The sequence below is a fragment of the Danio rerio genome, chromosome 12 (assembly GCF_052040795.2).
Source record: "Danio rerio strain M-AB ecotype USA chromosome 12, GRCz13ab, whole genome shotgun sequence".
In the NCBI taxonomy this organism is placed as follows: domain Eukaryota; kingdom Metazoa; phylum Chordata; class Actinopteri; order Cypriniformes; family Danionidae; genus Danio; species Danio rerio.
The window spans coordinates 48110292-48135898 of NC_141032.1; the positions used below are offsets into that span (position 1 = coordinate 48110292).

The window sequence follows — 25607 nt, forward strand, 5'->3', positions numbered from 1 at the left end:
AGGTACAACAGCAGGGAAATCAACACTGGTGGTTCATGAATCGAGTGAATTTCACAAAAAAGAAGGTCAAGGACACGTCCAGCCTTTGTCCCTTAAAGTATTGTAATTTAAATAATTTAATAATAATTCTTGAATAATAAGTAGTACATTTTACAAAACAGATCAAATAGATGTTCAGCTCATGATTTCACCCCTTTTAAAGTATTGTCATTTAATTAATTTAATAATTATCAATAAATAATAATTTGGAAACATAACACAGAACAGATCAAGGTCATGTTCAGCATATTATTTCACCCTTCATAAAGTATTGTCATTTAACTAATAATAACTATTAAATTAAATACTTTGTGTATTATGTTGGATATATTTCACAAAACAGACCAAGAACATGCTCAGCTCATGATTTCATGCCTTAAAGTACTGTAATTGAAATAATTTAATAATTATTATTTAATAATGACTAATATTTTGGATAAATATCACAAAACAGGTCAAGGACACGTCTAGCTCATGATTTCATCCCTTAAAAGTATTGCAATTTGAATAATAATTATTAAATAATAATGAATAATTTAGATAAATAACAAAACATTTAAAGGACCTGTTCAGCTCATGACTTCATCTCTTAAATATTGTCATTTAAATAATGCAATAATTTGGATACGTTTCACAAAACAAATCAAGAGCATGTTCAACTCATGATTTCACCCCTTTAAAAAATATTGTCGCTTAATTAAGTTAATAATTATTATTAAATAATATCTAATATTTTTGGATAAATATCACAAAATATTTAAAGGACACGTCCAGCTCAACTTCATTTATTTTTTTTTTAAATAAAGTATTGTTATTTCAATAATTAAACAATATTTATTAAATAATGACTAATAATTTGGATACATTTCACAAAACAGATCAAGGGCATGTTCAGCTCATGATTTCATCCTTTATAAAGTATTGTCATTTAAATAATTGAATAATAATTATTAAATTATATCTAATAATTTGGATAAAGATCACAAAAGATTTAAAGGACACGTCCAACTGGACTTCATCCCTTAAATACAGTATCATAATTTAAACAATTTAATAATTACTATTAAATAATAACTAATAATTTGGATGCATTTCACAAAACAGATTAAGGACATGTCCAGCTCATGATTGCACCCCTTAAAAAAAAGATCTGACCAGAAATGTGAAATATACATCTGGTTTCTCGTCATTGAATAATTAACTAATAATTATTAAATAATAAAAATAACATAAACATTTAGGATTAAGAAGCATTTTTTGAGGGACCATTAAGATTTTATTATTTGTCTGACAATTAATGTGTTTTTGTGTCACATTACTATGAAAATTGTCTCCAAAAAATATTTTTATATGTAAATTTGACATATTTAAATGATAAAAAGTACCATGATATATACATATTTCACAATGTATATATAAATATACATAAATAAGTGCAAAATATACAACATGTTCTTGTATTAAATATTCAAATAATGCATAAATATATGTAATATTGTGACGTTATTATGACAATTAATCATTCTTATTATAAAGTAAAAAAGCCATGTAGCACATAAATACAGGATAAATAAATGCCACCATGAGAACAACAATAAACAAACCCTTAATGGTCCAAAAAATAATAATAATTAAAATTTGGGGTGAAATTTAGAGATGTTTTTAATTTTCCATGCTTTTATGACATACTTTCAGACCTTATTTTGCCATTTAGACTTGATTTAAGACAGCTTCAACGCCATATTTACTCATCGAAACACCACAGTTATCTGTAAAAGTGAAAAACAATGCTTGAGATTGAAATTGGATGCCAGAATCTTGCCACCATGATGAAGAAAACATGGCACATTCAGCCGTTTTCAATGCATGAAGCCGCGTGCCGTCTATTAAACATCCACATATGCGTTGTTGATCACACAAACAGGCTGAATATTGCATGTGGCAGTTTTTGAGTTTGACACACCACATTCATAACAAGTTAAAACATTCCTTATATAGGTGATATATTTTTGTGCATATACACACACACACACACACTCTCTCTCTCATCGGTTACATAAGAAAGCAGTAAGGGGAAGTGCGTCTTAAACACTGACTAACTGCATTTAACAGGAGAAGATGACATTCAGTGCGCTGCGTGGGTAACAGGTCTGTTTGACTCATGAACTACACACTGCAAAATCCTCCTACCAGCCCAACCAAACACGCGCACACACACACATCAGAGATTGTCACTATAGTCAGCCATGCTGTACACAGCAGACAACATTCAGCCAAGAGAATAATGCAGAAAAGACAAGGACGAGAAGCTAAAAGAGAGCATATTCAACAAATCAACTGTATAGGCTATAAGATTACGCTCCTCCGTTCGCCTCACTGCACAAATCAGCTCCTAAAAACGCTTTGCTTTGTCTCTCCTTGGGTTTTTTTTTTTTTCAATAGAAATATCTAAACATCCTTAACATTAACTGAGAATGCATTGAGAGCTATTGGCACATAGTGTGTTTACCTTTTTAATGCATAAACGGTTGATAACTAGTGGGAAAAATGAGTTGTTATGTGATAAAGTGAGAAAACAAATGTCAATAATGTACAGAAATGCTTTCTGAATTAAAATGTAATCTTGCATATTAGAGTTTGTCGGTAAATTATATTAGAATTTGTCAGAAATTACATATATGTTGAATATATAAAATGAATTTCTAATCCAAATAGTGTTAATCAAACACAAAACGATGAGATTTGTGCTTAAACTTCAGAAATAAATTGTGAATCAGGTGATCAAGCTGTAATTCAAGACATCATACTCTCAGAAAGAAAGGTACAGGAGCTGTCACTGGGGTAGTATGTTCTCAAAAGGTACATATTTGTACCTAAAGGGTCAATAATGGTACCTCAGAGGTACTTTTTAGGTACATTTGGGTACGAATATGCACCTTTTAGGTACCACTGTGGACTATTTGGGTACAAACATGTATCTTTTAAAAAGGTTCTGCTCCAGTGACAGCTCGTGTACCTTTCTTTCCGAGAGTGTGTACTGTATAAAATCAGCTTTTATATCTCGTGTGAATTTTCATTTGACATCTAAGCATCCTATAAATGTACCTTTGCACATTGTGGTTTGTTTTCACATCATTTATCTAGAATAAATGCCAGTTTTGGTAACACTTTAATAACTACACTCTAAGAACCATCTAATAAGCATTCATAAATAGTGAATTCCCTATCTGAAATAGTGAATTCACTATCAAGCATTAACAATAACAAATGTTAGTAAGCAGTTTATGAATACGGCTACACATGCTGTATTCTTGACTTTTAAGAACATGTATAGTGTGCTTAATGATTGTGTTTTCATACTTTATTATTAATAAATTGTTCATTAATGAATTCAGTATTGCATTATTTACAAATCATTTGTATTTAAGAGTAGTTGGCTTTTAGAATCATTTAGTTTGAGTTAGTAAATGATTTATTAACTCAACTACATCCAGTTTTGTGACCTAATCTAAAGTGAGGACTATTTATGCTTTATAAATCCCTTATAAATTACAATAAAGGTTCAGTATTAAATGAAAAATACTCTTTGCAATTCTATCTAAACATAAAACTACAGAAAACATTGAATGAAACAACAACAATATATTAATTTAACAATATATTATGATACGACATTTCAAGGTTATTTTGCAATGTTTAAACTGTACAGTCATTTTATTTTAGATAAGGTTCCAAAGATTTATTGTTCATCTGATCCAGTTTCGTTTGCTTATCTTCAAATGAATGGAAATGAATAAAGTCTTTATGTTCTCTTTTCCTGTTTAGACTAACTGTGTCTTTAAAAGTCATTTATAAGAGAGTTATAAAGCATAAATAGTCCTCACTTTAGATTAGCTCACACAACTGGATGAAGTTGAGTTATTAAAGCATTTACTATCATACAAATGGACTATTACTGTATGCCTGAATAGATATATGAATGTTAATTTAAATAGTTTAGTAATCATTTACTATCTCATTCTAAATTATCATTAAAAAACACCAACCACTTTTAAATCACTGGTTTGTAAATAATGCAATGCTTAATGAACGAAATGAGTATGAAAATACAATTATTAAGCAAATTCAAAATGTTCTTATAAGTCAAGAATAGAGCATGTGTAGCTGCTGTTATAAACTGCTTACTAACGTCTATTAATGTAGAGTTAATGCTTAACAGATGATGAATTCACTATTTGCTAATGCTTATAAATAAATGTTTAATAGTGTGTAGTTGTTATAAAGGTAACACTTTATAATAACTACACGTTATGAATCATTTACTAAGCATTAGCATCTAGTGAGTTCATTATCTGTAAGGCATTAACTCTGCATTAATAAACGTTAGTAAGCAGTTTATAACTGCAGCTACACATGCTCTATTCTTGACTTATTAGCACCTATATATTGTGCTTAATAATTGTAATTTCATACTTTGTTAATGATTTATATTTCATTACTAAATTAAGTATTGCATTATTCACAAACCATTTGTATTTAAGAGTAGCTGAGGGGTTTTAGGATCATTCAGAATGAGTTCGTAAATGATTAATAAACTATTGAAATCAATGTTTATGTCTTATTATTCAGGCATATACTAATAGTTAACTAATATGTTAATAAATGCTTTATTAACTCAACTTCACGCAGTTTTGCGACCTATTCTAATGTGAGGACTATTCATGCTTTATAAATCCCTTATAAATGACAAATAAAGGCTCAGAATCAAATGAACAATAATCCTTGCGATCTTATTTAAAAAGTAAAATTACTGTAAAGTTTAAACATTGCTAAATAACAGGAGTGTCATAATACGACATAAAACTGGATAAAACAACAACAATATAATAATGTAACAATATAGTAAGATGCAATGTTTATACTCTACAGTGATTTTATTTTAGGTAAGGTTGCAAAGATTTATTTTTCATTTGAAGTACAGTTTCATTTGTGTATCTTTAAATGAATAGGAATGAATAACGTCATTTTTCCTGTTTAGAATTTAACTGAGCCTTTATTTGTTGTTAGATTAGGTCACAAAACTAGATGAAGTTGAGTTCATAAAGCATTTATTAACATTACATTGTGACCATTACTGTATGCCTGATTAATAAGATACATAAATGTTGATTTCAATAGTTTATTAATTATTTACGAACTCATTCTGAATGATCCTAAAACCCCTCAGCTACTCTTAAATACAAACGGTTTGTAAATGATGCGATACTTAATTTACTAATAAAAATAAATCATTAACTTAGTATGGAAATACAATTATTAAGCACATTTTAAATATGTTTGTAAGTCAAGAATAGAGAATTTAAATGAATAACGTCATTTTTCCTGTTTAGAATTTAACCGAGCCCTTATTTGTCATTTATAAGGGATTTATAAAGCACAAATAGTCCTCACTTTAGATTAGGTCACAAAACTGCATGAAGTTGAGTTAATAAAGCATTTACTAACATACATTGTAACCATTACTATATGCCTGATTAATAAGATATATAAATGTTGATAACAATAGTTTATTAACCATTTACTTACTCATTCTGAATGATCCTAAAATCCCTCAACTACTCTTAAATACAAATGGTTTGTAAATAATGCAATACTTAATTTACTAATGAAAAATAAATCATTAACCAAGTATGAAAGTACAAATATTGGTCACACTTTACAATAAGGTTCATTAGTTAATGTTAATTAATGCATTTACTAACATGAACAAACAATGAACAATACATTTACTACTGTATTTGTTCATGTTAGTTAACATTAGTTAATGAAAATACAGTAGTTCTTTGTTAGCTCATGTTAACTCATGGTGCATTAACTAATGTTAACAAGCATGCACTTGGATGTTAATAATGCATTAGTAAATGTTCAATTATGATTAACAAATGCTGTACATGTGTTGGTTATGATTAGTTCATGTTAGTAAATGCATTAACTAATGAACCTTATTGTAAAGTTTTACCCAAATATTAAACACAATATACAGGTGCTAATAAGTCAAGAATAGAGCATTTGCAGCTGCCGTTATAAACTGCTTACTAACGTCTATTAATGTAGAGTTAATGCTTAACAGATAATGAACTCACTATTTGCTAATGCTTAATAAATGATTTATAGTGCGTAGTTATTATAAAATGTTACCAAAAAAATCAACTTGATTCATGCTTAAACAAATCTATATAGTAAGAAAAAACAAAGCATGTTAAATATATCTTGAATTGAATGTGATTTTTGTTTATAATTAGCATTTATTTCTGCATTCCAGCATTAATCTAGAAACAAAAAATCAACTTCAAGCCAAAAACTTGAGTGTATATCGAACAAAGAAAGGTTTGTGCTTTCATTAAACATAAGAAAAGCCAAAATAAATGAACTAATTCAGGATATAACGTACAGAACTTATGTGTCAGCTTAACAGATCTCATCTTAAAGATGTTTAAATATTTCTATCATGAAAAAAGGACAAAAATGCTGATCAGGAAAGTGTGGTAATACTCGGTGTTCAGTGCAAACGACCTTTCGAGGGCGAAATTGATGGACTGAAATGTGTATTTAGTGACTGTGATGTCCCTGTGCATTATTATACAAGTAAAGAAATAACTAGTTGCATACGGGCTAGTCAGTTTTCTGCTCAATCCCAAACACCACACCAAAGGAGACACCCATTTGACAAACACAGCGTGTGTTTCATCGCCCCGAACATCGCAGGGATATGCAGAACTGTAAACAAACGAGTTATTTCTGGGGATGCAAAACAGAATAACCTTCCTATTTTTAAGATGTACTGAAGTAATGGCTTCAAGTCGCAGAAGAAACCGAGAAGGCAAAGGAAGAGTGGCACGCGTTTCTTATATTTCCCTCTAATCACGTTCTCCCATCCGGCTCCCATAGCACCTTTGTGTTGTGACCCATCAGCCAATCGCAGAGTCAGATTCGGTGGGCACTTCCTGATGGCGTGCAACAGGAAAGAGAATGACCTCACTTCCTCTCCAGAACAGCAGGCTTCCTGTGGATGGCGGCGGCGGTGGCTTCACTTGCGGACGGCCTGCCGGTAGCTGTGTCTCTGTCCTTGGCCGCGTGAGCAGCCGTTGTTGCCGTTTCCGGAGGGTTCTGGAGGGGCTGCGGCGGTGGTGCTGGGACTCGCCCCGTCTCTGGTGCTGCAGGTCAGACTGCTGTCCTGGAGGGTGGGGCTGGACTGAGCTCTCTGTAAAGCTCCTTCCTCCAGGAGCATGGCCTCAAACACTGAGAGATCGTCGTCTCCGCAGCGCTGCTTCGCCCGCAGGAGCATGCTGTACGTCTCATAGCGTGTTTTCTAGAAGAGAGAGAGGTTTATTATGGATATGTTACTCAAAGGAGCTTGTTTCACTGTAAACTGAAGTATGCAAACTTTTCTAAGTATGCCTACTACAAAGTTCAAAAATAAAATAGTATGATAGCATGGTATAATATCTAAGGCAGGACTATTGAATTGGCTACAACAAACTTCAAAATATTAAAACTGTTAGGCTAGTATGGTACAGTACACTATATCACATAGCATGTTTTCTACAAGACAGCAAGAGCTCAATTATGAATGTTACTCAGTAGCATGGTATACTGTAGTATGCATGTATGAAAAGCTTACTTTTCTAAGTTTGCATACTACAAACTTCAAAAATAGTAAACATAGTATGCAAGTATGGTGCGATGTTAGTACGGTAGTTCTGAATTATGTTACTCAAACTAGCATTGTTCATGATAGGAATGGAAAGTATGCATACTAAAAATGTGCTTTCTGCAGTATATGTTACTCAAAGTAGCTTGTTTCACTGTGAACTGAAGTATGCAAACTTTTCTAAGTATGCCTACTACAAAGTTCAAAAATAAAATAGTATGATAGTATGGTATAATATCTAAGGCAGGGCTATTGAATTGGCCACTACAAACTTCAAAATAGTAAAAATGTTAGGCTAGTATGGTACAGTACACTATAGCTGCGTCCCAAATCGCATACTTATGCTCTATTCTACGCCATTTTGTAGTATAAATAGTGTAAGTAGTGTGTTCACACTGAAAACTCTATAAATAAGTGAACTTTAATTACCCGGATCATGCACTCATTCAGCTGCTAAAATAAAGTGTGTAATGATGGACACTTCACGCACTTAACGACCGCAGATTTGCTTACGTAGCGGAAAGGGCGGAGCTATCGGACGCACATGTTGAATAACTTTATTTATTTTGGATGGTAAAAGCAAAGTTCTCCTACGAGAGCGATTATAGCGCCTCCCGATGGTTAATGTGGCAATACTCACGATAGGTATTATTTGATAATTCGGTCGTTTATTTCATTTATTTGGCAACCGTCAAACTTCATCAGGAAAACGTTTTGAATTTCCGCTTAGTAAAAAAACATTTGTGTGCCATTTGGGACGCCGCTACATACATATACTATCCTGTTGAGTGTGTAAGTGCATAAGTGCATGAGTGCATAGTGTATAGTGTGCCATTTGGGACGCAGCTTATGTCACATAGCATGTTTTCTACAAGAGCTCAGTTATGAATGTTACTCAAAGCAGCATGGTATACTGTAGTATGCATGTATGAAAAGCTTACTTTTCTAAGTTTGCATACTACAAACTTCAAAAATAGTAAACATAGTATGCAAGTATGGTGCGATGTTAGTACGGTAGTTCTGAATTATGTTACTCAAACTAGCATTGTTCATGATAAGAATGGAAAGTATGCATACTAAAAATGTGCTTTCTGCAGTATATGTTACTCAAAGTAGCTTGTTTCACTGTGAACTGAAGTATGCAAACTTTTCTAAGTATGCCTACTACAAAGTTCAAAAATAAAATAGTATGATAGTATGGTATAATATCTAAGGCAGGGCTATTAAATTGGCTACTACAAACTTCAAAATAGTAAAAATGTTAGGCTAGTATGGTACAGTACACTATAGCTGCGTCCCAAATCGCATACTTATGCTCTATTCTACGCCATTTTGTAGTATAAATAGTGTAAGTAGTGTGTTCACACTGAAAACTCTCAAAATAATAAGTGCACTTTAATTACCCGGATGATGCACTCATTCAGCCGCTAAAATGAAGTGTGTAATGATGGACACTTCACGCACTCAACGACCACAGATTTGCTTACGTAGCGGAAGGGGCGGAGCTATCAGACAAACATGTGGAAAAAGTTTATTTATTTTGGATGGTAAAAGCAAAGTTCTCCTACGAGAGCGATTATAGCGCCTCCCGATGGTTAATGTGGCAATACTCACGATAGGTATTATTTGATAATTTGGTCGTTTCTTTCATTTATTTGGCAACCGTCAAACGTCATCAGGGAAACGTTTTGAATTTCCGCTTGGTAAAAAAACATTAGTGTGCCATTTGGGACGCCGCTACATACATATACTATCCTGTTGAGTGTGTAAGTGCATAAGTACATAGTGCATGAGTGCATAGTGTATAGTGTGCCATTTGGGACGCAGCTTATGTCACATAGCATGTTTTCTACAAGAGCTCAGTTATGAATGTTACTCAAAGTAGCATGGTATACTGTAGTATGCATGTATGAAAAGCTTACTTTTCTAAGTTTGCATACTACAAACTTCAAAAATAGTAAACATAGTATGCAAGTATGGTGCGATGTTAGTACGGTAGTTCTGAATTATGTTACTCAAACTAGCATTGTTCATGATAAGAATGGAAAGTATGCATACTAAAAATGTGCTTTCTGCAGTATATGTTACTCAAAGTAGCTTGTTTCACTATGAACTGAAGTATGCAAACTTTTCTAAGTATGCCTACTACAAAGTTCAAAAATAAAATAGTATGATAGTATGGTATAATATCTAAGGCAGGGCTATTGAATTGGCTACTACAAACTTCAAAATAGTAAAAATGTTAGGCTAGTATGGTACAGTACACTATAGCTGCGTCCCAAATCGCATACTTATGCTCTATTCTACGCCATTTTGTAGTATAAATAGTGTAAGTAGTGTGTTCACACTGAAAACTCTAAAAATAATAAGTGCACTTTAATTACCCGGATGATGCACTCATTCAGCCGCTAAAATAAAGTGTGTAATGATGGACACTTCATGCACTCAATGACCGCAGATTTGCTTACGTAGCGGAAGGGGCGGAGCTATCGGACACACATGTTGAATAACTTTATTTATTTTGGATGGTAAAAGCAAAGTTCTCCTACGAGAGTGATTATAGCGCCTCCCGATGGTTAATGCGGCAATACTCACAATAGGTATTATTTGATAATTTGGTCGTTTCTTTCATTTATTTGGCAACCGTCAAACGTCATCAGGAAAACGTTTTGAATTTCCGTTTAATAAAAAAACATTAGTGTGCCATTTGGGACACCACTACAAACATATACTATCCTGTTGAGTGTGTAAGTGCATAAGTACATAGTGCATGAGTGCATAGTGTATAGTGTGCCATTTGGGACGCAGCTTATGTCACATAGCATGTTTTCTACAAGAGCTCAGTTATGAATGTTACTCAAAGCAGCATGGTATACAGTAGTATGCATGTATGAAAAGCTTCCTTTTCTAAGTTTGCATACTACAAACTTCAAAAATAGTAAACATAGTATGCAAGTATGGTGCGATGTTAGTACGGTAGTTCTGAATTATGTTACTCAAACTAGCATTGTTCATGATAAGAATGGAAAGTATGCATACTAAAAATGTGCTTTCTGCAGTATGTTACTCAAAGTAGCTTGTTTCACTGTGAACTGAAGTATGCAAACTTTTCTAAGTATGCCTACTACAAAGTTCAAAAATAAAACAGTATGATAGTATGCTATAATATCTAAGGCAGGGCTATTGAATTGGCTACTACAAACTTCAAAATAGTAAAAACTGTTAGGCTAGTATGGTACAGTACACTATGTCACATAGCATCTGTAAAGTGTGAGTAAATTTATTAGTTAAGCGTTAGTTATTACCTTAAGCATGTTATTGGGACTTTATTCTAAAGTTGCAACAATTCCTCATTTGCTAAGTTAATAAATTAAAAACAGCTGCAACTTTAGAATAACGTCCCAATATCATATATACACTATCAACTGATACTTAACAAGTCTTTATTAAGTTATTTACTAACCGCTTGTTCATGATCTATCACTAATTTATAAGGTATAGTTATAAATAATTAAAACACAGATAAGAAGTCATTTACAACTTGTTAACTAACAGCTAGTAAGTTATCTATTAGCCATCTATAAGGCACAGTTATAAATAATTAACAAACTATTAACTTTTATTTAACAAGTCATTTATAACTTGTTAACTAACAGTTTATTAATGGTCTATTAACTAGTCATAACGGATAGTTATTCTAAAGTGTTACCCAGTATGCATACTATAAACTGCAAAATAGTGACAGTAGTATGTTAGTAAGATATTAAGGTTTTTAATTAAAGGGAACATATTATTCCCTTTTTACAAAATGTAAAATAAGACTTTGATGTCCCTAGAGAGTGTGTGTGTGTGTGTGTGTGTGTGTGTGTGTGTGTGTGTGTGTGTGTGTGTGTGTGTGTGTGTGTGTGTGTGTGTGTGTGTGTGTGTGTGAAGTTTCAGCTCAAAATACCACACAAATAATGTTTTCTAACTCTCTGAAACTAACCCTTTAAGTCTTTGATCTAAATTGTGCCGAATTTGGCGACTGTCGCTTTAAATTCAAATGAGATTGTGCTCTTTTCATAAGAAGGCGGAGCCACAAATTAAAGAGTGCTCTTTTCTCTATTCCTGTATGTAATCTGTTCGCAGCTTTTGACAAGCTGTTTTACTGTAGTTTCTCATTTGTCCATCTTCTTTTGACGTATAGGCTTTTTTAAACCTTTAGGCATCTTAATGTAATGTCCATGGCTTGATTTATGCACGTGATGTATGCACTAGATTTATATTAGTTTATATTGGTTACGTGGTGGACATTGCGTTCTCTCGCTCTCGTTAACATGCTTAAATACCTGTGCTATATGACAATATAAAAGCTGTTTAAGTCCTCGTGTAAAAAGGGAACATATTATTTCCTTTTTACAAAATGTAAAATAAAACTCTGCTGTCCATAAAGTGTGTGTGTGTGTGAAGTTTCAGCTCAAAATACCACACAAATAATGTTTCCTAACACTCTGAAACAAACCCTTTTAGATTTTGATCTAAATTGTGCCGAATTTGGCGACTGTCGCTTTAAATTCAAATGAGATTGTGCTCTTTTCATAAGAAGGCGGAGCCACAAATTAAAGAGTGCTCTTTTCTCTATTCCTGTATGTAATCTGTTCGCAGCTTTTGACAAGCTGTTTTACTGTAGTTTCTCATTTGTCCATCTTCTTTTGACGTATAGGCTTTTTTAAACCTTTAGGCATCTTAATGTAATGTCCATGGCGTGATTTATGCACGTGATGTATGCACTAGATTTATATTAGTTTAGATTGGTTACGTGGTGGACATTGCGTTCTCTCGCTCTCGTTAACATGCTTAAATACCTGTGCTATATGACAATATAAAAGCTGTTTAAGTCCTCGTGTAAAAAGGGAACATATTATTTCCTTTTTACAAAATGTAAAATAAGACTCTGCTGTCCATAGAGTGTGTGTGTGTGTGTGTGTGTGTGAAGTTTCAGCTCAAAATACCACACAAATAATGTTTCCTAACTCTCTGAAACAAACCCTTTTAGATTTTGATCTAAATTGTGCCGAATTTGGTGACTGTCGCTTTAAATCCAAATGAGATTTTGGTCTTTTTCATAAGAAGGCGGAGCCACAAATTAAAGAGTGCTCTTTTCTCTATTCCTGTATGTAATCTGTTCGCAGCTTTTGACAAGCTGTTTTACTGTAGTTTATGACAGAAATGTTCTCATTTGTCCATCTTCTTTTGACGTATAGGCTTTTTTAAACCTTTAGGCATCTTAATGTAATGTCCATGGCTTGATTTATGCACGTGATGTATGCACTAGATTTATATTAGTTTATATTGGTTACGTTGTGGACATTGCGTTCTCTCGCTCTCGTTAACATGCTTAAATACCTGTGCTATATGACAATATAAAAGCTGTTTAAGTCCTCGTGTAAAAAGGGAACATATTATTTCCTTTTTACAAAATGTAAAATAAGACTCTGCTGTCCATAGAGTGTGTGTGTGTGTGTGTGTGTGTGTGTGTGTGTGTGTGTGTGTGTGTGTGAAGTTTCAGCTCAAAATACCACACAAATAATGTTTCCTAACACTCTGAAACAAACCCTTTTAGATTTTGATCTAAATTGTGCCGAATTTGGCGACTGTCGCTTTAAATTCAAATGAGATTGTGCTCTTTTCATAAGAAGGCGGAGCCACAAATTAAAGAGTGCTCTTTTCTCTATTCCTGTATGTAATCTGTTCGCAGCTTTTGACAAGCTGTTTTACTGTAGTTTCTCATTTGTCCATCTTCTTTTGACGTATAGGCTTTTTTAAACCTTTAGGCATCTTAATGTAATGTCCATGGCGTGATTTATGCACGTGATGTATGCACTAGATTTATATTAGTTTAGATTGGTTACGTGGTGGACATTGCGTTCTCTCGCTCTCGTTAACATGCTTAAATACCTGTGCTATATGACAATATAAAAGCTGTTTGTGTGTGTGTGAAGTTTCAGCTCAAAATACCACACAAATAATGTTTCCTAACTCTCTGAAACGAACCCTTTTAGTCTTTGATCTAAATTGTGCCGAATTTGGCGACTGTCGCTTTAAATTCAAATGAGATTGTGCTCTTTTTCATAAGAAGGCGGAGCCACAAATGTGTCCATGTGTCAGCATAGGTGTAGAATAAAGAAACAAGACTATCGTCCTATGCTAATGAGGGAGAGACAGTCACTAGTGGGCGGGGCTTTCCCCTCTGATGTTGCTTCAGCAGGCTGATTTTATCAAGTCTGATTATAAACAATGAAATTAATAAATCTTGACAATTACAAGCTGGCTATATTCACACACTGCTGCCACCCATCTGTGTTTAAACCCCTTATAAAATTTCTTTTTGCATAATGGGTCCCTTTAAAGTACACTAGCGCTACAGTTTTACCTCAAACTCCAGATACTCCTCTCTCAGTCTATACTCCTCCAGTTCACGTCCTTTCACCTTTCGGTCAGGAGGATAAGAGCGCAGTTGTGCGAGTTCAGTGGAGATGGAGCGAAATCGAGTTTCATGAGCCTGTACCTGCTCCTCCTGCACACACACACACACACACAAATCTGTTTACTACAGTTTATAAACACATACTGTACACAAATACATGCAGAAGCATCAGTTCCAAAACACAGTGAACTACATGTGCTTCTGCCAAGATAAAAGAAGTTATTTTGAGTGCTGTTAGTAAGAAAACAGTTTGAGTTTCCGTATTATAGGACTCTTGCCAGAACTGATGGCACATTTCAAGCATTTCCCATTCATTTTCTTTAATGATGTACAAATAAATGCACAATTTATAGTAAAGTGATGTTATTATTCATGGAAAATCGCTTATGGTTAAACTTTTTAAACCACAAAAAAAGTTGACAGAGTTGACATTTTCATCCATTTTGTACTTTAGCTCAGGATGCTAACCTTAAACTAGACGCCACATGGTATACAAAACTGAAACGTGTGCATTTTCATCATATTGAAATTATTATAAAATGAATGAGAAATTGACTGAAATATCATAGTAACAGTGTTGAAATTATTGGTGTATCCTAATTATTTTGCATAAATGAATGAGAGAAGATTAATGAGTTTCCCAGCAGAGGAGAGACATCACTAGGATCAAGTTAAATGTGTTTTCAATCGGTGCTTTACATATTTTTTTGCCTTTTTATAACCGATGTAACAGAGTTGACCAGAAATTAGCGACACAAAATTATTATTTATGAGTGAAATTACAAACAAAATGGAATTGTTTGAATGCAAATGTTAACTTAGCAGCGTAAATGCACAAAAAAAATTACAAGTAGACCTAACTTTACATTAATTAATCATTTTATTAATTAAAATTTACTATTAATTTCCTATTAACTTAAGTTATATAATGATTTCATGACAACTGATACTGAATAAATGATAAGTATACTGGGAGTCGTCAAGTTAATATTTTCAAAACAAAACGTCCCTAAATACACATACAAGCATTCTTTTTATAGCTAACTTAAAATAAATTGTGCTATTATTTAAAACGGTTTCATTAATCTTTATGTTTTTGAAAAATAATATACAAAGTGTTCATATGCAAAACTCTCTAAACCCATCAGACCTCTTTTCTTGTAAATTTCTATCAGGCTCCTCTGATTACATTCAGAAGTTTCATTTTATATTTAATAAAGTTATTAGCTGGTAATTAAAATATTTTTTTTTTTAGTTAAATGTCACTTTACACAATTCTTTGGTTTTTAACGAGATACATTTTCTTTCGTGTTAAAACCCGCTAAATCAACGTCTGCTTTTTTTTTTTTTTGCAAAACCCTCTAAATCCACCTATTGGGTAATTAATTAGTAATTGAGCACTGAGTAATTAGCTGAAAATCACTGAAGACGCAATTAGAGATTATTTTACCAAACATAAAACACATTACACAAACCACCTGAAATTCAAAACATATAAATCTGTCAAGTAAGTGGCGGTTCATTCCGCTGTGATAAACCAGGGAAGAAGCAGAAGAAAAAGAATGAAATAAAATCTGTAAAGTAAGTGTATTAATCCAGTGGTTCTCAAACTGTGGTATGTGTAACACTAGTGGTACGCGGGCTTCCTTCTAGTGGTACGTGGAGGAATCAAACATGTCACATTAATTTAAATTATACTATATATATTTTAAAAATGATCAAAAATGATTTATATATCAATGTGATGACATATAGCCTATATTTATGAGGTCCAAGCAAAATCCCCAGGTTTTGATGAATTCGCTACTATATGTTAATACTTTACATTTAAGTACAGCAGGTTTTTTTTTTACTTTTTAAGGGCCTACTCACACTATGCCATCCGTACCGTGCCCAGGCCCGTTTCCCGGATCGTTTGAGAAGTGTGAGTGCGCTGAATCGGGCTCAAGCACGGTTCACTTGGCCGGCCCTGGCCCGGTTGGAAGAGGTGTGGCTGAGCACGGTTCACTTGGGCTTTGGCGCGGTAAGCTTGTGTGTGAGTGCAAAACGTGCCAAAGTTCAAAACTGAAGGCGAGATATGACTTTTAAGGGGCTGTTTCATATGGATTTATTAATCATTCTTACTGTTCAGTGAACACAAACTGCCGTAGTTTATTAAAGACGAGAACTTCTCACAGCACGACAGCTGCGCGGCTTCAGCAGACCTCCTCTTCAGGGGCGCAACTGCACATTTACTGAGGGGTATGCGAGTTCAAGTTTTGCGCCCCCCCCATATTAATTTCCTCATCAACATGTCGAAGTTCTGAACGCAATTGAAATAGTATGAAGTAGTAAAAGTATAATTACATTAAGCATGTTAAGTCACAAAGAATTACATTTCATCCCAACCCAAATTTCTTCTTAATTCTATTTTCCTCACAAAATGATTATAGCACCTTGACATGTCTTGTATTTGTTTCTTTTTGTACATTTGTCAAAACAAAATAAAAGATATGGGAGTCGTAAAGGGCAAAAGAACTTAAAAATGCAATAACTTCTCACATGCATATGTGAGAGGTGTAAGGTCTGTCTTCACATGAACAATTGACTGAAACTGCTATCACACCTTTTACAAAGTGAAATAAAAGACTGTACAATGTTTAGTTTAAAAAAAAAGAGACAAACTGCCTGAAATGTTTTATTTGATAAAAATGTTATAGGCAAACTTTTTGGGAACTAAATTGAACTAGTTTTGAGCAGAAAAAGTTACCAAAAGGCCTGATGTATCAATATAATACATAATTAATTTATAAAAAACATGTATAGGGTATAAAAATGGATCTTGATGGGATTAATAAACATGACAGTTCCAAAAAATGTGAATATTCTGAATATAGTTTTAACAGGGTTAAAAATCATCATAATTAGATATCTAAAATTTTTATAGGGGAATTTTTTAATCCATGTATTATTTTCTATTTTGCCTAAAATAAATTCAGTATAATCCCACACGTAGTCTGCGTGCGCAGACATCTGCAGTTTTCTACTGATTTTTAGCCCATCATTGAATCTATTTGTGTAAATTTGTGTAGATTTTTATTTACTCAGTATTCAAATTCATTTCACTAATATTATTGTGATATAATAATAGTAATATTAAAATGTTCATATGATTTATTTACAATACAGTTGGTAAAGTAGTATTTTCTGCCTGTAATTCTCAGCAGAAATAGCAAAAAATGTTTGCAGATTCTGTCTGGCCCTAATATTAAGGTTTTAAACATACATTTTGTGTGATCCCTCTTATTTTTTTGCTAAATAATCAATTAATAATAGAATGTTTCACATTACTCATACCTTTTGAGCTCAACTGTAAGTATGATTTGACAGTTTATTTTGATAAAACTTTTACATAAACTTTACACTTGGATGTGTGCCTGCATGTTGTTTTAAATGATTTTGAATTAAAATGTGTGTGCCAACGAATGCAATTCATACCTACAAACCCTCTCGTTTTTGCCATATTAATTTTACCATATTTTACCATTCTATCCGCTGTCTTCCGTGTGTGTTTTTCCAGTATTTCTCCCGCATTTGTAATGTTTCTATGAAAAGTGAAAGTAGCAGCTGCACAGAGCCGATCTCAAATGTGATGCAAGAACTGTTTAAGAGAATTAAGCTTTCACGTTATTTTGATTGACAGCACGTTGAAATTAATGTAAAAACGGCCGCATTCACGTCCTTTCCAGTAAAGCTTTATGCGTCTTTTGCCGCCCTTATGCAGCCTCTGAATCAGTTTAACGGTGCTGAGTGACGGACGCGCTCCATAGTGATAAAGACGGCTTCTATACACGCGATTTGAAGATGCATGAGAGCGGATACTTTAAGATTCAGGTGTGTAAATAGAAAAAAATATACACAATAATATGTAAACATGTTTTATTTGAAACACAAGTAATATTATCTTAAATTAGCATAAACAAAACAAATGTTTTCATTGCATTCTTAAAGTCAGACTCGCACCTCTGTTATCAAACAAAACAGAGGATCAAACTAAATTCATTTGTTGCTCTTTAGTAAATAACTATAGTAACTGTAATCAATATTTAAATGCAGTAAATAAAAATGTTCTCTTTTGAAGCTGACGGTCCATGAATTTACGACAAAAGCCTTTACCATAAAGTTAACTTTACACCAGCTTATCATGGCTTTAGCCTATAGAATTATAGTGTTTTTCGCATACTATACAGGATGCAAATATGCGATTTCGGACGCAGTTCAGGTGTGGCCGTGCGTCACTGTCCCCCTGCCTGGAAAAAACCACCTTGTCTGCATTTATGTTAAGTAAAAGCCCATGCATGCAGTGACTGAGTGGCGATAATGAATAATTAATGATATGGCAGCCCGTTGCTCCCAAAAACATCAGAAGTTGATTAAAAGTGTGGTAATATTAAGCTTAAGCTTACCAATTCCTTATTATCCAATTTGTCATGGCAGTTTTTATTTTAAGGCATTGTTTGTTCTCTTTTTGTTTTCTATTTTGCACTCCACGTCTCTTTACTCTTCTCTCCATTTTGAACATGTGACTGTAACCGAGCAACGGATCAATCAAATGGTCAATGAAGAGGGAGGGGTGGTATAATTTTTTTATTCAATAAAATACAATTGTATATTTATATAAAATGCAGGATAAACATTTTTAACCAAAAATATGTATTTATTTTGTTTAATATGTATAATAATATGTATAATTTCAAAAATAGTTTTGGCACAATGGCGCCCCCCCATGTGTGGCGCCCCTATGCGCCGCATATACTGCATACCCCCTTTTTGCGCCACTGCTCCTCTTTCCTGCAGCACGAGAGCATTATGATTGTTTTTGAGCGCCAAAAGTGGCTGATCTGTTCGGCGAAATATCTGACTGCGTGTCACCGCATCCCTAAGGACTGTGTGGCGAAATATTTGACGGCATAATAAACGACTGAAACAATATAACTAGAGAAATCTCCACTGTGCTGCTGAGTGACAGAGCGCTTCTCACTGAACAGCGCAGCAGCGATGACGTAAGCGTGCCGAAGCCCGTTTGTGGTGTGAGCGCAGGCAGATTTAAGGTTTAGGACTCTGCTGAAGTCTGTTCTGAAAAGCAAGTGTCAAACTTAACGCCATTTGCTACAGTTTTTAATGACACCCCACTCACATTGACGGGTGAAAATCTGATCTACCTGCAGACACGAGAACACAGATCCGATTCATAGTGGATACATTTCCACATAGGAACAAGGCCTAAATCTGATTTGAGTAAATCGGAATCCATGTGATTTGTTCATGCTTACATGTACATGGGCCATATCCGATCTGTGCCACATGACTGGAGAAAAAAAAAAAATCGGAATAGTCACTTGAACAGTGCAATGTAAATGCGGCCTAAAACACAAGGTGGGCCTACTGTGCAAAAGGGAATGCCGCACAGACAGTTTTAGAGGCTGTCATTCATTCATTCTCACCATACTTAAGGTCTAGGTCTCTTGTTTATCCTTAAGAACGGCATCTTAACGTGAAATGGAGTTGCCCTTTAACATATAGTAAATCAGACTTATTCAAAGTAGCGTCACTGTGCAAAATAAAAACATTATGAATGCATGCTACACTTCCAACTGTAAAGTGTGCTTTCTTTTTCTTATAATGCACAGAGTTTTGAGGTAAGGGGCATTTTTATTTGCCATTTAATGACAGTCGGACAGGCCCATCCAGTTAATCAAACTCCGTCTTTTATATCGAAATCGGTAGCGGAATAAAACGCTCTCCTCATAAAAGCCGGCGTATCGGCGTGCTGACACATTGAGAACGTGATTTGATTCGCACCTTCTGATTGGTTCTCGGGATATAGCGGCTTTTGCTGCCAAAGGCAAGTGGCGTTTAGAGGCTTTTGCCAACAATCTGCTATTTCTGAATGCTTGACGCTGGGATTTAGACGATTAGAAGCAAAACTATTTGTTGATGGTGTAGCCTAAAGCATTCACTCAATGTCATTAGCTCATTTTTGGCGGAAGTGGCGTTTAGCGGCGTTTGCATCTGAACTCTCCATATGTTTCCCAGTACTGGGTTGTGGCAGGAAGGGCATCCACTGTGTAAAAAATATGCCATACTAGGTGGTTCATTCCGCTGTGGTGACTTGGAAAGTAAAATAAATGAATGAATGAAATAATATAAGGTTTGTCTTAGATATGCAAAATGTACATGTCAATGATTTTCAGTGTGCTCTTTTGACCTGTGATAGTTTGGAGGCGGAGCCTGGCAGCAGCGGTCGACTGAATTTCTTCTGTGAGCCAATGGCAGCAGGGAGGGGCGGGGCTGAAAACATAGCTGCCACTGTGTTGATTCGTGTGATCCAAGACTGCATTTGTTCAGCATTCCTACACAAACACATCAAACACACATTAATAATGGAAACAAGTCTAATATCAACTCATTATTAATAGTGTTAGTTTACTCTGATCAATAATGTACAGTTGAAAATAGATTTTTAATTCTTTTTCAAATGTTTCCCAAATGATGTTTAACAGCCCTGCTGAAAAATCCAGCTTAAACCAGCCTAAGCTGGTTGGCTGGTTTTAGCTGGTCGACCAGGCTGGTTTTAGAGGGGTTTTGGCCACTTCCAGACTGGTTTCCAGCCTTTTCCAGCCTGGTCTTAGCTGGTCAGGCTGGGAGATGACCAGCTAAAACCAGCTAGACCAGCCTAGCCAAGCTGGGAGTCCAGCCAAAACCAGCTATATCCAGCTTAAACCAGGCTGGTCAAGCTGGTTTTAGTTGGATTTGGCTGGTCATTTTCCAGCCTGACCAGCTAGGACCAGGCTGGAAATGGCTGGAAACCAGCCTGGAAATGGCCAAAACCCCTCTAAAACCAGCCTGGTCGACCAGCTAAAACCAGCCAATCAGCCTAGGCTAGTTTAAGCTGGATTTTTCAGCAGGGAGAACAGGGAATGTTTCACAGTATTTCCTATCATATTTTTTCTTTTGGAGAAAGTCTGGTTTGTTTTATTTCGGCTGGAATGAAAGCAGTTTTTAATTTTTTAAGGTCATTATTATTAGCCTTTATATAAGAATATAAAGTCCTGCTGCAGTGGAAACAGAATGAATATTGTGTCTGACTCCATCATGAGCTTGGAGGACTGCATCCATACAATCAGACTCAAATCACTGATTAATAAAGTCATCTGGAATGGCAAAGAAAGCGTTCCTGCAGGACTCCCAGAGCTCATCAAGAGTCTTTGTGTTCATCTTGAATGCCTCCTCCTTCATCTTACCCCAGACATGCTCAATAATGTTCATGTCTGGTGACTGGGCAGGCCAATCCTGGAGCAGCTTAACCTTTTTTGCTTTCAGGAGCTTTGATGTGGAGGCTGAAGTATGAGAAGGAGCGCTATCCTGCTGGAGAGTTTGCCCTCTCCTGTGGTTTGTAATGTAATGGGCAGCACATATGCCTCAATACCTCAGGCTGTTGATGTTGATCATCCACTCTGCAGATCTCTCGCACGCCCCCATAATGAATGTAACCCCAAACCATGATTTTTCCTTCACCAAACTTGACTGATTTCTACGAGAATCTTGGCTCCATGTGGGTTCCCGTAGGTCTTCTGCAGTATTTGTGATGATTGGGATGCAGCTCACCAGATGATTCATCAGAAGAATCCACCTTCTGTCGCTTTTCCAATTGATCAACTAGAAGTCAAGTTATAATTTGTTGCTTTACAACTGGGATTGACGACAAGACTTTTGTCCGGTAGTGTATTGTAAGCTGAGAAAATATTATATATTCTTCTATTATATATTCCTTCTATGATAATGAATGACTACTGAGACATTCCAAGCATGGGATGGGTCCTCCTGGTGAGGCAGAGTTCCTCACAGCTCCGATACACATCTCTGCCATGTGCTTACAGTAACCATGTGCTTTTCACATATAAAACAAATAACAAATAAAACAAATAAGACTTTCTCCAGAAGAAAAAATATTATCAGACATACTGTGAACATTTCCTTGCTCTGTTAAACATCATTTGGGAAACATTTAAAAAAGAAAAAAAATTCAAAGGGGGGATAATAATTCTAGACTTACAGCATGAACACATAAACCTATAAATATCAATCTAGATTGAGCTCTGAGATTGTTAAATGATGAAATAGCAAAATAGGAAGCAGCAGAATGCACACTGGAGGTTTAATCTTCCTAGTTAATGCGGTAAAAAAAGCAGAGGAAGTGTTTGTGTAATGTATACGTGCAAACATACACACATATACCAATGAAAAAGTGGATTTTCCAGCACAAGCAGTGAGAGCTGAAACTGGGGCAAACTTCAACTAGAGCAGAGCGAGTTCTCTTGGGGAACGGGAAAGTGTGTGAACCCACACACACACACACACACACACACACACACACACACACACACAAAAGAAAGAAACACGGCCGACGGGACTGCATGAGTGTTTCGTCATAAACTGCAAGGGAGAGACACTGCATGCTAGACTGATGATTTATTTCAGAGATTTATTCCAGTTAAAGCTTAATGCTGCTGTTTTATATACAATCATTTACACATGGGGTTTAGCAAGATTTTCAAGTGGTTTTCACAATTGCACAAGGCAGATTTGTATATCTGAATGTTTATTAATCTATTACACAATTCAAAATGCTCAAGGTAGTATGCTATTTAGACTGATCAAGATTAATTTGCATGTTCATTTAGGTAATGGTCATTTACAGGTTTTACTGTGTACTATATTGTACATTTATTCAAAACTGCATACATTTCATAGGGCTCTATTTTGACGGTCCATGCGCAAAGCGCAAAACAGGGTGCAAACGCTTTCAGGGCATATCAGAACGCATTTTTGCTAATTTACGGACGGGAAAATCCGCTTTGCGCCGTGGCGCATGGTCTAAAAGGGTTGAGTTTATTCTCTTAATGAGTTATAGGTGTGTTTTGAGAATAAACCAATCAGAGTCTCATCTCCCATTCCCTTTAAGAGCTGGTTGCGTCGCGCTATAAGCGCATTTGCTATTTACATGACGTAAAGTAAGTGGAAGTGGAAAAACTGAGCATTTCACAAGCAAACAGTTAACAGTATTTTTTTTTTTAAAGAAAACAGTATAACAGAGCATCTACTGATCGAGAATGAGAGATAAATGATCTACTTTCACTTTTGCTATCGTGGATATTTAAACGCATTTTTTCAGCACAGAGATAATTAAGATGGTTTATTTATGTTTACTGAAGTACAAATGTTTATTTGAAAAGGCCAATTTATCTTTATTAACTTTACATGTGTGTTTATTTTCAAAGAGTAGAATTTTATGTGTTCCCCAGTTTGTACATGGGCTACCAGCAGCTGAGATTTCAGTGTTCATTTTTTTTTTACAATACATTAGAAACTAGTGCACTTTTCTTGGCTTTTAAATAAAACAAAATGAGTATTGCAATAAATAGTTTTTATTTTTTCTCTTTAACCTCTTACTGTTCCTATTGCCTATACAAAAAACAAAACAAAAAAAAATACGTGTCAAGCCATGAGAACCAAACCAACCGAAAACAGTGTTAAAAAACCGAGGTATGTATTGAACCATGGGCTAACTGTATTGTTGCATCCCTACTTATTACTCAGACAGAATTAAACTAAATACTATCGAAATATATATAGGTGAGGACATGCTGCCATTGTCTCCCAAATTGTCCCACAACGACATTTATATAGTGTAGATTAGTGGGCAATGATTTATTTTATAATCATTTGACAAATAGATTTTTCAAGTAACTAAATAGGTACTTTCCCTAGTAATGAGCTACCTTTATAATTATGTAACTCAGTTACTATTAACTTTAACTAATTACTCTTTTAAAGCAACATGCACAACACTGAAAATAATTACTAATAATAAATACGAATACTAATAATTCAGATGTAAATTCAGAACTTTAGATGGAAACATTAATGAGAAATCTCAAAAAAGAGAGAGAAAAATTGTAAACATTTTAAACATTGGGTAGGCTAACTTGTCCTCCATAGTGTATGAGTGTGTGTGTGAATGTGTGTGTAAATGTTTCCCAGAGATGGGTTGCGGCTTGAAGGGCATCCGCTGCGTAAAAACTTGCTGGATAAGTTGGCGATTCATTCCGCTGTGGCGACCCCGGATTAATAAAGGGACTAAGCCGACAAGAAAATGAATGAATGAATAATTTAAGAAAAGTAATGTAAATAGAAGAAAATTTTAGAGGAAAAAGGACCAATTGTAAAATGCCAACTTTTAAAAGTGTAAAAAAAAGTATTACAAAATATATGATATTTTGTTCATCTTTAAAAAATAGTTTTACAAGAATAGATTTTTTTAATGATTTTTTTTTTATATTTTCCTCCACAGGTGTGTATATGTGTTTGTGTGTGTGTGTGTGTGTGTGTGTGTGTGTGTGTTTCCCTCATCAGTGTTTAACTCACGGAGCCTGAAAGAGGTAGACTCTCCAGTCAGCGGTGCGGAGGTAAAAGACGTTTGGCCGTTTGCTGTAGTCTGTGGCTCTGATGGCCAGAGAATGATGGATGGACACGGCGTTCTTCAAATCCTCATCTGATAACTGCTTATCCGGCCGATACTCGCCCTGCAATAACAATCAGACAGTTATTATTCAATAAATGCATCAGAGAGTAACTCATTGCTCCTTACTGATCATATTATCATTCTCCTCATGATATCACACTGTGAAAATGCAACAGAAGTAAATAAATGCAGCAAAACTTATCTTATATATACTTAATATGCTATAATAAATTCAATTTTTGTCAATAAAGAAATAATATTCATCACAGCCTTGTAACGTTACTGTTCTGAAGTCAGCAGAAACACCACAAACTGGCTTTATTATGGCAAACAACTGTATAGATAATCAAAATCACACACATAATAGTGTTGAAGTCAGAATTATTAGCCCTCCTGAATTATTATTAGCCCTCCTGAATTATTATTAGCCCTCCTGAATTATTATTAGCCCTCCTGAATTATTATTAGCCCTCCTGAATTATTATTAGCCCTCCTGAATTATTATTAGCCCTCCTGAATTATTATTAGCCCTCCTGAATTATTATTAGCCCACCTGAATTATTATTAGCCCTCTTGAATTATTATTAGCCCTCCTGACTTATTATTAGCCCTCTTAAATTATTATTAGCCCTCCTGAATTATTATTAGCCCTCTTGAATTATTATTAGCCCTCCTGAATTATTATTAGCCCTCTTGAATTATTATTAGCCCTCCTGAATTATTATTAGCCCACCTGAATTATTATTAGCCCTCCTGAATTATTATTAGCCCTCTTGAATTATTATTAGCCCTCTTGAATTATTATTAGCCCTCTTGAATTATTATTA

General features: G+C 34.7%; 1 protein-coding gene and 1 long non-coding RNA gene across 2 annotated transcripts in view; one reads left to right on the plus strand and one right to left on the minus strand.

The window, feature by feature from the left end:
- The first annotated feature begins 1300 nt into the window (after nucleotides 1-1300).
- Nucleotides 1301-6760, plus strand: LOC148679624 (uncharacterized). The gene is made up of 3 exons (XR_015944920.1): nucleotides 1301-4137; nucleotides 4802-5030; nucleotides 5394-6760. It is a non-coding gene; the product is annotated as an uncharacterized LOC148679624 (long non-coding RNA).
- Nucleotides 6143-25607, minus strand: part of LOC101886286 (uncharacterized) — a 157195-nt gene continuing 137730 nt past the window's right edge. The window contains exons 15-18 of the mRNA XM_087276903.1: nucleotides 24684-24841; nucleotides 20464-20608; nucleotides 14163-14306; nucleotides 6143-7408 (exon numbers count right to left, since the gene is read on the minus strand). Of these exons, the coding sequence (XP_087133029.1) occupies nucleotides 7127-7408; nucleotides 14163-14306; nucleotides 20464-20608; nucleotides 24684-24841 (729 nt within the window). The 3' untranslated portion in view covers nucleotides 6143-7126. The remainder of the gene's footprint in view (nucleotides 7409-14162; nucleotides 14307-20463; nucleotides 20609-24683; nucleotides 24842-25607) is intronic.